The sequence below is a fragment of the Montipora foliosa genome, chromosome 14 (genome assembly GCF_036669935.1).
Source record: "Montipora foliosa isolate CH-2021 chromosome 14, ASM3666993v2, whole genome shotgun sequence".
Classification (NCBI taxonomy): domain Eukaryota; kingdom Metazoa; phylum Cnidaria; class Anthozoa; order Scleractinia; family Acroporidae; genus Montipora; species Montipora foliosa.
Window position 1 is genome coordinate 9,432,587 of NC_090882.1, and position 12,172 is coordinate 9,444,758.

At 38.6% G+C, this 12,172-nt stretch overlaps 1 protein-coding gene across 1 annotated transcript; it reads right to left on the reverse strand.

The window, feature by feature from the left end:
• Positions 1–130: 130 nt before the first annotated feature.
• LOC137985094 (transmembrane protein 163a-like) lies at positions 131–12,150 on the reverse strand. The gene is made up of 8 exons (XM_068832560.1): positions 11,920–12,150; positions 9,752–9,874; positions 8,825–8,868; positions 7,578–7,672; positions 7,071–7,167; positions 5,661–5,772; positions 5,160–5,301; positions 131–682 (listed from the first exon to the last, which is right to left on the reverse strand). The coding sequence occupies exons 1-8, from the start codon at positions 12,032–12,034 to the stop codon at positions 622–624; spliced, it is 789 nt and encodes a 262-aa protein (XP_068688661.1). The 5' UTR covers positions 12,035–12,150; the 3' UTR covers positions 131–621.
• Positions 12,151–12,172: the final 22 nt, after the last annotated feature.

Sequence of the window (12,172 nt, forward strand, 5' to 3'; positions counted from 1 at the left end):
CTCGCCTCCTACCTATGTGGCCCACGGCCGACTCCTCCCCTGAGTTTGTTGGTTCTCCACTCTGCTCCCAGAGGTTTTTCTTGCGGGTACTCCGCTTTTCCCCTCTCTTCAAAAACCATCTACGACTTGATACGAGTTGATTTGATTTATTTCTGTACAATGTCGACAATAAGTGCACCAGCGCTAAATACAGTTCATTTCAACGCATCCGTTCTTCGTGTGGTCACGCAGCCCTCCACCCCGCGCGTTGCGTACTGAACGACACAAAGAACGGTTCCGTGGGAGACTAGTGACGACAAGCTCTAATAGTACTTTGAAGCTGTTTTTCCATATATAGTGTTTTCACATGACGTCACGGCAGCCATGTTGGAAAACTGAAACAAAGAAACAGCGGCCATGTTGGAGTGAAATATTCTTTTGGGAATTGACCTCCATTTTTATGCAAATTCTTCCTTTTGTTTTAGTATGTAAATAGGGCTGCTGGTCACATGAGCGGAAACACTCTATTGACATAAACTTAGGTAAAGTACAATCCACTGAGTGACATGCCATGGAAATATTTATACACATACTAAACCGCCCAAAAAATCATAAAATAAATAAAAGAGACACTATTAAAATCTATTCAAATAATTCTCCAGGTGGTGCTTTTTCTGATGCAGGAAGAAGTTTTCCCAGCAATCTGTTGAAATAAAATAAGAATGTAAGGAAATTAAATGAATAGGATACTAGATTAAAACTACCCACAAGCAATACACCCAATTATTAAGCTGTCATAATAAGAATAGTATACTAAAACTACGTACCAAATTAGAACTACCCCCCAAGCAATACTCCACATAAAACTGCCATAAAATAGCTGTTCTCCAAGAATGCCGTGACTCAACCAATTTACTCAAAGCACTTTTTTGCTGGATTAGGCGTTTAAACTGCCCCAAAGACTCTGCTGATCATCTTACTTCTCGCGGAAGGCTGTTCCAAAGTACAGCGCCTCTATAGCTAAAGTTATCCTTATAATAGTCTGTGCGTGGTAGTGGTACATTTAGTTTGTGCTCAGAGTTCCTTAAGTTATAAGCAGTTTGACGCTTTTCAAACCTAGAACAGAAGTCTTCTGGAGCCAGCCCGTGCAGACTTAAAAACCACTGTAGCTCTTTGTATTTGCTGCTGGCAAGATGGATTTCTCCATCCAAGAAGCTCAAACAAGTAACCAGCATCGGCGTCATAGTTAGAATAAGTCAAAACTCGGGCTGCTCTATTTTGTAATTTCTGCACTTTACTCGGTAAAGTTATCCCACTGCTCAGTTCCCCAAACAACGTTGCAATAGTCAAAATGAGGCTGAATTGTATTCGAGCTGTGAACTAAACAAAAACTCCAATTCCAGAAGCGGAGTCGGAAATTGATTGATGGAAGCGCCAAAGCGCAGTTTGGCGCTTAGCGCTTGAAGATGAGATTCCGCAGAATTATGAAATACATGTAGCAGTAAAGCCCAACTTTCATGAACTGAACCTCATAGGCATAAGATTTCAAGGTTCGTACTCAAGCACTATTGCCGTATTTCAAGTACATGTCTCTCAAATGTGAACTTCTCGTATTCACCTCCTCTACTGGTTTATCACGAACACACAAAATGACCAGCTCCTACTTAGCTTGACAACTTCGTAACTTCCCGTGAGAAGAGACGGAAAGACGAAAGACCCTGATAGCATTCTCGCTCCCAGATCTCATCGTTTCTCTTAGCGGGCTGGACCTTCGCTGTTGAAAACGAAGAGCTCTGGGGCCCGTTTCTCGAAAGTCCCGAAAAGCCATCTGTGAAATTGCCAACCGCTTGTTTTGGAAAGCCGATCTTTTAACATGTTTTCAAGGTAACAAAAAGAAAAATAACTGTGAGGTTTGACGAATTAAATGCTCCCCGTTCTTGAGTTAAAAAGGGAATAATATTGTGACACCCGAAAATGGCCCGTAAAGTTTCGGGACTTTCGAGAAACGGCTCCCCGGAGACACAGCATTCTAGGACTTCCGGAATTCATATACGAGACAGTCTCTATGTGAAATTTTAAGTGGCCTTAACTTAGAGAGAGTGTCCCTTCGTGTCGAACAGAAAGAAGCAATAAGTCATATCGTCGGTTTAAACAAAGACACTCTGATCATTTTACCGTCCATTCTCGTCCCCAGAGTCTGGTTTTCTTTTGGTCAGCGCCAAGAAAACGGACTCTGGCCACAGCCAAAAATACACGCAGTCGCGGTTATGGTATAATGTGGTACCCATTGACAACCGTTATTGTTTCAAATTTCTGAGAGTGCGCAGAAAAGCCGGAAGTCCATGATTCGCAGACTTCCTGCTTTGGCTGTGGCCAGAGTCCGTGTTCTTGCGCTGACCACAAGAAAAGCGTAATCCGGGAACAAGAATGTTTAACCGACCGGCTTCACGCCAGCTAACCCCACCACGCCACATAGGCCATTTTTTCTTCCGCTTCAAGATCTTATTGTTTGCAAGGCTAACTAATGAAACAATTTGATTTCCTATGTCTCCATGTCTCTAGTTTTCTTGTGCAGAGGCCCCGCCGGCTAAGAGAAACGATGGGATCTGGGAACGAGAACGGCTTGATAGTTTGAGAATGATCAATCAATAATGACTTTATTAACGTGTCAAAGGTATCTAGCCGAGGGGAAACATCCCTCTACTAATTGGGGACAGTCCTAATCATAAAGTAATTATACAACTGTTAACATTAAAATTAATAAAAATTTTAAAAACCTACTATCAACTAATGGTATCCTACTAAAACCTGGAGGCATTAAAACTCAAAACCTTAAAACCAACGTGAAAGAAATTTCGTTCTGTTATGAGTTACAAAGAATGCAGTTCAAACAATTATTGTCTTCTACGATCGAACTTACAGTAAATCACATTTGCGAATACCATGTTTAAAACTGCTCAGTGATGGATGGGATCTAATTTCGCCCGGCAACCCATTCCACAACTCAGGTCCCAAATAGGCGAGTGAATGTTGACCTTACTTCTTGGTCATAAATCTAAGGATGGCAAACTCTGACACCCAGCCCCTTAAATTGTAAGGTGAGCAGTGCATATGAAATAGCTCGCATCTTTTTGTGGGGCATAGTCTGTTTCACCTAATACATAAGGATGGTGATATCTTGTAGTCTTCTATCCTGTGGCGTTATTAGGTTACTTTTGTTCAACAGATTTCGGTAGCTTGATTGCTTAGCCGGGAAAACTGCGCGTAATGCTCTTTCTTGAATATGTTCGAGCTTTCTTTTATCAGTAGCAGAACAGAAGTGCCAAGTCAGATGGCAATAAGTTAAGTACGGCATGATGGCTGATTTATACAGGCTTGGTTTAGCATAAGTAGGAATAAGTTTTTTAAGTCTCATCATTACGCCTACCCTTTGACTCGCCTTCCTACATATTTCATTACAGGTAATGTGATTGTTAAAGTTCAGCTGGTCGCCTATACTGACTCCTAGCAACTAACGAGAATCTGAAGAGTCAATGGTGTTTCCTTGAAAGTGTAATGAGGTGTCACTTGCTGTACTATTATGGTTGAGAGTCATAACTTGGTATTTGCCCAGGTTTCCTTTTGGCAGATTGCTAGCGTACCACTCAGAGGCTTTATTGGCGTTGCTTATTAGGTAGTTGTTAGCAGTTTCCACGTTTCCCGCTGTTTCATACAGTTGATGGTCATCCGTGTATATAGAGAGATGTGAGTTAATTACGTATGTCAGGTCGTTTTGGAAGATGTTCCATAGCAACGGACCTAGACCAGATCCCTGAGGACAACGTCTCTCAGTCCGCTTCCAATATGGCTTCTAATGGCTCTTAGTTTCACTCGATCCAGTCGATCACACAGGTGGGATCGAATTAGGTCGAGTAGTTCATATTAAAATCGATACGCTCTTAATTTTCTGATCATAAGGAGAGGATGCAGAGAGTCAAAAGCCTTGCCCAAATCGTTGGACAAGATCTTAACAGTTTTTCGGTTATCCCGTGCTGATTTCCATGCTTCAATAAGTGATATCAGTGTTGTTTCGCAACTGCGGCATTTACGATAGGCCGTGATTCGGGGATGTAAGCGACTGTCAAATTGCTTTGTGATCTGTTCGCTGAGGAGCTTCTCAAATACTTTACTGACCACAGGGAGGGCAGCTATTGGTCTATAATTGCCACTAATCTGGAGATCTTCTCTCTTGAAGACGGGCTCACCCTTTTTCCAGTTGCTTGGCCATTGACAATTAGTAATACACGAGTTGTAAAGATTCTTGTCTTGGGTTGACAATTTTTCTTTCTACAGTTGAAGTATGAGCTCTTCATACATGTAGTCTCCTCATATCAAAGAGGGCTTGAAATTGCGACCAATACAGTCGCATTTGCGACTGAATGTTTTCCTTTTGCGACTAAAATATTTGGAGAAGTCGCAAATTTGCGACTTGTTTTCATCTTCGCTCTTTCGAAACAAAAGGGTTTGCAGATGCCGCTTTGCTGCTCTTTTTACTAAAATAAATGAAGAAATGACAAAATTATTTTGTTTCTCGCCTAGAGTTTTCTTTTAATCTGAAGATAGCGTAATTGTAGCGTAATTTCGCTGCCATGTTACGTGCACAACTCCATTCCTTCGATATCGTTCGCCATTTTCAGCGGTTTCTTTCAACACAAGTTTTGTGGGCTCGTATTTTGTTTTCCCACACCGCTGACAACACAATGCAGCGCGACGATCTTGCGACTAAATTTTGCGAAATATCGCTTAAATTTTCGTATCTTGTCGCAAAATTGCGACTGGATTTTTTCGTTAATTTCAAGCCCTGTCAAAGATATACTCCTCCTGTAATCTTAAGGTTTCCAATGATACAAGAACCAGAATGAAGATTAAAAAACGACTGCTAGCATTGCTTTGTTAAGAACATAAAAGGAAAATGCAAAATTTCACTTTTGCAAGACATAAATGCAAAGTACATACTGACTCTGCTCAGCAAAGGAAAACAAACAAATTACATTTATCGGTTTTGTTCTTTGTTTCGACTAACTAAAAATGAAGTGTGATATTTTTATAAGAATTGCTGAACGGCACCACTGCAAATCTAAAGCAAAAGGGAAATGACTTCCCACATACAAAATAATTCTCAATTGACACTTTGCACTAACCTTACTCCATAGCCACATAATCCCACTGCTATACAAAGAGCTACAGAAGCATCAAGATACCAAATATGTCTGTTGTACTGATAAAATATTGTGCTCACAATCATCCCCAATGATATACCGGCACCGGCTGTCGAGTTGAAAGCTTGAAGAAAACAAAATTTCATATGGAGATGGCGTCAGCGACGATAAACTGATAAACCAACTCAAACCAAACTTCCCTTTGAGAAGCAGGAATTGCGTTAGTAAGTAGTCCAGAACTGTGGACAACCAGGATCAAATTCAATGAGAGGTAAGAACTCTCAAAGCAAGTGCCCAGTAACAACTGGACGACACTGCCTCCTCCACGACAACTCACATAGGTTTGGTTGATAAGGAACGGTAATCACACTTTTAACTGGTCAGTCATAATAAATGTTCAGCAGCCTTTTGATGCTGCATGTAAGCATACAGGCAAGCTGCAGTGTTGTATTAAATATGGCAGAACAAGCTTGAACAACTTACCATCTGTTCGGAGAGAGTCACTTTCCAACTTTTCAGCTATGACAAATTTCATCCATGCAAGTGATGAATACACCACTAAACTGACACCAGAAATTGCCTCAATGCCAGCAAACTAAAAAAAAAAGAAACAGTTATTAAAAAAAACTGCATAATTTAACCATTGACAGTAGTTATGTTAAGATGATTAACAATTAATGCAAGTCAGAGCAAATTAAAAAGGAGTCACATGGCATATTCACTGTGAGTTTTCTTTAGATGTAATTTGCTGGTTTAACCCTTTGACGCCTGAACCGGCAAAAACCGGCCAGACTTAGTATTTTACTCTATCTAATGCCAGACGATTATTATGTTACTCGTCAAGGGGGAACCCCCAGGAGTCAATGGGTTAACAACCCCTACATAGGCTCAAAAACAGTCCCCTTTAACTCATTGACCCCTAGGATTGTGACTTAATAGATTTTACTCTGTCTAACATCGGAACAATAACTTGTCTATGTGGGGTGGTTCAGGAGACATTAGGGAGTTTAACCATGCGACGTTTTTGAGCCGCGGACAGTAACCGGAAATGAACATTTTGCATGCCAGGGCAGTATTGTCTCCCAGATTTTTAACCTAATCATCTGTAATAAAGGAAAGATACTTGGCAATATAAAGTCAAAAGAAGATAGTCAACAAGACAAGTTAACATGGAAAACAGCTCACTTCCGGTTGCTGTCTGCGGGCTCAAAAACAGCGCAGGCTTCTGAACTCCCAATTATGGGTTAACAACCTCTATAATTATCCACTCAAAAAATATGTCCCCTTTAAAATTCTAATTTAATGATCATACTGGAGATGAACTGTGCTAGAACGAGTATGTGATTAACAATTTTGGTCCTGACAGTGAGACTTATAGATTTTACTCTGTCGGATGCCAGATATGATTTTATTCGTCAATGGAGGCTGCTTCAGTGGTAAATTGGTTAACAACATCTACGTGGACTGCTCAAGAACTTGACTTGACTTGAACTGACCCCTTTCATAACCCTTCCTAATATAAATTCCCTTGTAGATTTTACTCTGTCTTTAAATGCCAGGTTATTTTAATCGTCATTGGGGGCTGCTTCAGTGGTGAATGGCTTAACAACATCTAGGTGGACTGCTCAAGAACTAATTGTCCCCTTCCATAACCCTTCTGTCCTGAAAGTGTGATTCATAGATTTTACTCTGTCACACACCAGATGATTTTACTCTTACATGGGGGTCATTTCAGGGGTAAAAGTATTAACATTTTTTAATGATTTCTCTTGCCTTTGCCTTGATAAACATTTTAATTTTCAATTCAAGTTCATCTTTTCATCCAAAACTGTTTCAATAAGCTTGCCTTTCTGTCTCATGAGCCTAGCAATGACACATTGCAAATGCACTTACTTTAACGGCATGCTTCTCCACAACTAAAGACCTGATGGCTCGGATGAATATTCCACTTGCAGATAACAAAAACAGAATTCCAATTGCTATACAAGCTCTGCAGTGAAACAGCATATACTAAGGTTACAGCTGTAATGCATCAATATGTAATTATTATTGATTTTATGCATTACTCTAAGTTGTTATAATCATAATAATTATTGTAACATTACATAAACAACAACAATTCAAAGGATGGTTTTTGATCAATAGGAGGAACCTGGATCGAGTAGAAATTAGTACCTCCCAGGGAATAATGGAGAGCAAACAAACTCAACCCATATATGATGGCAAGTCTGGGAATCGAACAAGGGGGAAGGGCTTATAAGGTTCTTTCACTGAGCCAACCCTACCTAAACCATTTATCACATGGGAAGCACTCAGGGCTAGTGTTCCCCTGATGGTTCCCTCCATTGAGCTCTGCAAACTGTTAATCAAAAGAGCATAATTTCTACAAATTTTCCATACCTTCGCTCTCTTTCCCAGGAATATGTTTTCCCGGCCAAACCGCAAAACCTCCAAATTACAACCAATGACGAACAGACATCTAATATAGAGCCAAACTGGCAAAAAAGACAAAAATTATAAACTAATTTTTAAAAGCTCTTTTTTTTTCAGAAACACGTACTTCTTAAGGGATAATCTTTAACGCTTACAGGTTTCATTTAAAGTAACCTGTCAGCCAAAGAAAAGCACTGGCTTCTTCACCCATTGAAGTTGCTTAATATCATAATTAAGTAATTATTAATTAGGTTGCCTAGTATAATTTATACTTTTTCTCTCTAAATTTAACGAAATAGTTTTTATTGATTCCAGACAGATTCTTTCAAACCTAAGATTAAAACCCATTTTGATAATGACTTTTATAAGTCATGTAACAGTGATCATCCATAGACCTTTTTACAGTTGTGTGCCTAGTTACCTGGCCTTTAAATGAAAGTGAGGCTGGACTTGACCTTGTTATGATACAGATCTCCCTGCTTTTCTTATGTTAATGATATTGTTCTCAAGCTAATTAGTTGGAATTTACATAAGAAAAGCAGTGACAGAGGTTTCTATCAAAACAAGGTCATGCAACTCTAGCCTCCCTTTCATTCATAGGCCAGGTAACTAAGCACACATCTGTAAAATGGTCTATTTTGCTTTTGAGATATGACCTTTGGCAGCATTTTTTAAAAATAGCATGCTGTCACCCAGACACCACTAAAGAAAGGGGCCTCTCCAGGTAAAGTAGGTTAGTCTACTCCTACCAGATGCCAACTTCAAAATTATTTTATTGAAAACCATTTGGTTAATATAAGCACTGTTCAGGTTACATGACTTGTACAGAAATCCCTGTCAGATTCAGTTCTAATGTTATGATTATTAGTCCATAAAAAGTGTTAGACAGTGCACCTAATTCCAGAATATAACGATTGAATTTCTTAATTTAGATACATATTAACCTTATTAATTTAACCTATGCGTACTAGCCAGACCTGTATTTTAGGTGTCTGAGGGACCACAACTTCTAAAGGCAAGAGGGTTTTAATTTATTTTAGTAGCAATAAAGGTGACCACCACCACCACACAAACAAGATGCTGGCAGTAATAAGAGCCTCAAGAGAACACTGGTAAAGAAATTAACCCCATACAAATTCCCAGCTGAAAATATGTCTCATGCTTATCATATAGTGATTACACCCTGTCTGTTACTTCAAGTTGTTAGTACTTACTGCAAAGCCAAATGCTGCAGAACTTTTAGCCAAACTGGAAATAACTGTGAAAAAATAATTAAATGCATTTAAAGAGTTTGAGAGAAAAAAAATGACAAAGAAAAAAGTGGTTTCTAGGTTTATTTTTGAAAGACAGCAGTGATCCTCATACTACATTCTAAGCAAATTTATTGTCTCTAACGGATGAAACACCTGAAATATTAGGGGTCTTCAGCAGGATTTGAACCGGTGCAATGCTCTCACTGACTACCAACTGAACTACATGTATGAAGACACTTATTGGGGAGCAGGTCAATTTCTTGGATTCATGTGTTCCCATGAAAGGACTGATGAATATAACCTGCACTTAAAAAAATATACAGTTTCTTTCAGGTTTATTTTTGTTTTGTAAGTATTTGAATCCGAACGAATATTCTTTAAAAATTAAGGGTGATGCTTTTTACTGCAATGGCATATTAGGTTATTAAACCTTTGGCGTCTAAACCGGCCTACACCGGTAACCGACTTTAGTTAGTATTTTACTCTGTCTAATGGCAGATGATTTCACTTGTCAATGGGGAACCCCCAGGAGTCAGTGGGTTAATCAATCACCGTCCCCATTAACCCTTAGACGCCTAAACCAGCCTAAAGCGGCCAGATCTTTCTTGACAATTAAAATCCCTGCTGCAACTGTACAAGAAAAAGATTCAAGATAACTAGAGATGACCTAGAGGGGTCGAGTTGCAAGTCCAAACCAAAAACAAAATGTGGGAAGAAGGGGAATTGACACTGCAAGGAAAAACAAAGGAAAAAGTATAATTATTGACAACTTAATTAACCACTGATTCCTCAGGCCCCTAAGAAGCCCCGGTTGACAAGTAAAATTACTCCAAGGAATCAATTGTTTAAACAATGGAAGTGCAGTCTTGTGAAAATAAGGATGCTTACCAAATGCACTAATTCCAATCACAAAAGCACAAAAAACAGAGGCGTAAGATACTGCAAGAGCTGCCTTACGCCATTTGTCCATCAACTGAGCAGGAAGCTGCTTTTCTTTGTGGAGGAGATACTCTGTTGTAGGTAAACCAATGGGAATTAATCAGTGCGAGTCAAAAGAAGGGTTCATTGATCTAAAGGATCTCTTGGCACTGTGTACAAAATGCTTTCATTTGTCACAATCTGCATTAGAATACAGGGCAAAAAGGGCAAAGCCCCTCAGTGCTAGGGATTGTTGTAGCCTGAGTCTCTCACATAAGGAGTGGATAGAGGTACAGTGTAGGCCCCGTAATGGCAGTCCCCCTACTAGGAGTTCTAAGATATTTAAGGACGAAGACAAGGATAATGTTCTCACCCTATTAAAGTGGCACAGTTCTTGTTTTTTTCGAAAACTTGGTGGCTGGGTCTCACGAGAAACATGTCATAGTTTCCCTTAAGGGCATACAAAGAAGACGAAGGGATTTACTCCCATTAAGGTTGGTACAGGCCAAAATCAGGAACAAATTCTTGCATGGTTTAAGTTACTGAGTGAACAAATTCTTTAATCAAAATTTCCTTGTTTACAAAATAACAGCATTCCTTTTTTAGCATCCAAGAAAGAAGTTGTCATCAACTGATTGAATTTATGGTATTATCAAAGTTCTGTGCCACAAGTAAGACATTTCATAAAACAGGTTTTTTATATTAGTAGCAAGCAAGCCTTGTAAAGCAAGTTTTTTGGCAGCTTAAAGTTGAATATTTCTTTCATTGTATAATGTTAACTGTCACCAAACGATTTCTACGTAGTAGCTCAGTGGTTTCAATAAGTACTGGCAGCCGATCGCGATGAACAGTATCGGCTACTGAGTTTACTAAGAGAAGTCGGCTACTTCTTTCTCTAAACCCTGGTAGATAATTATTGTGCAATTACTCTTTCAGCTGTCCCATGATGGATTAACCAAGAGTGAATCCAGGATGATAGTTGACAAATGAAAAGTACAATATGGTTCCAGAAATAATAAGATCAAACAATGCACCATGAGTTCAAAGATTACTTTTCAAAGGTATGCAAATTTAGGATGCATTTCCTTCAGGTCAACCACAAGGGAGAGAAATCATTATTAATTTATTATGCAGTGATTGTCAAACTGAGATGTCTTTTACTAATTAAAACACCCTCTTAACTTCATTTGGACGAAAATACTCTTTTAAAAAACACTACTATTTATCAACAAACTTTGAATAATTGTTAATTTTTGTTGAATCACTGACAATAATCCAATTTATAGGAAATTATAACTGACCAGAGACCAGAAAAAAAATAAAAATCAGAACTATTTTTGTTGAAAGATTATTTTTATCTTGATATGCGAATTTTCATGTTAGCTTTTCCAATAAATTATAAATACAAGAAAAAAACTATAATATGGAGAAAATTCGTCAAGAAGGGAATAATGTAACAAATTGATAAAAATTTCCCAAAAGGTTGTTGTAATTTGTGACTCAGAATGCAGATCTTGAAAACAGTTAGCTCATGAAAATTAAACTATGAAGAGTATACAGTGTAAACGGAATTGACTTTAATCGTGGATTTACAAGTAGTACAGTCATGTAAATTGTGCATGATTAAAGTTAGGAAAAGATGCTATAGGAAATTATATTTCCCTGATCTTTTTAAGCTCTTGACACTGAGTTAAGGATGATGACGGAAGCAAAACGAACTGTAAACATTTTTGAAGAAAATGCTTTGTATAAAATGACATTATAAACTAAGACGAAATTGAGAGCACACCTGTAAATTCAGAAGGAGAATCAAAAACGTACATCGTACATGTAACGTCAAATGAGATTTTTATAGTAGTACGTATACAAGACAAACAATTCTCTTTTTCTATCTTGATGTAATTCTTAAATAAGGTTATACAAGGTTCAGTTGCTGTTCAAACAATAAAATGAAAGTAAGCAAGTATATTATAGTCATTTCAGCAAGCTAATTAATATAGTTTGAGCAGAAGAAAAACTTAACAAGACAGATCTTTCAAAAACGAGGAACGACCTTTTGTGATAAAATCAACTTCCGATGGGCAGGTGAGTGGTCGGAAAAAAAAAACAAACAAGTAAATTTGTTGTGTTTCACGTACCGTCGTCCAATGGCGATATACAGGGAAACCCTTCGAGCTCGCCAGACTTGTCTTTTTCAGCTGTCGCGCTAGTTAACAGAATAGTTGAAGAGCCATATATTGTACCTCCCTCCATGGCGATTTTTGGACATCAGCCATGTCAAAAGCAGAAAAAAGACATCCTAATATCTGAAACCAAAATGAGCAATGCTGATTATAAACCGTTTTGTTGCGAGACTTGGGAAGGACATGAAAGCACCTGTGGGAGGGGGAC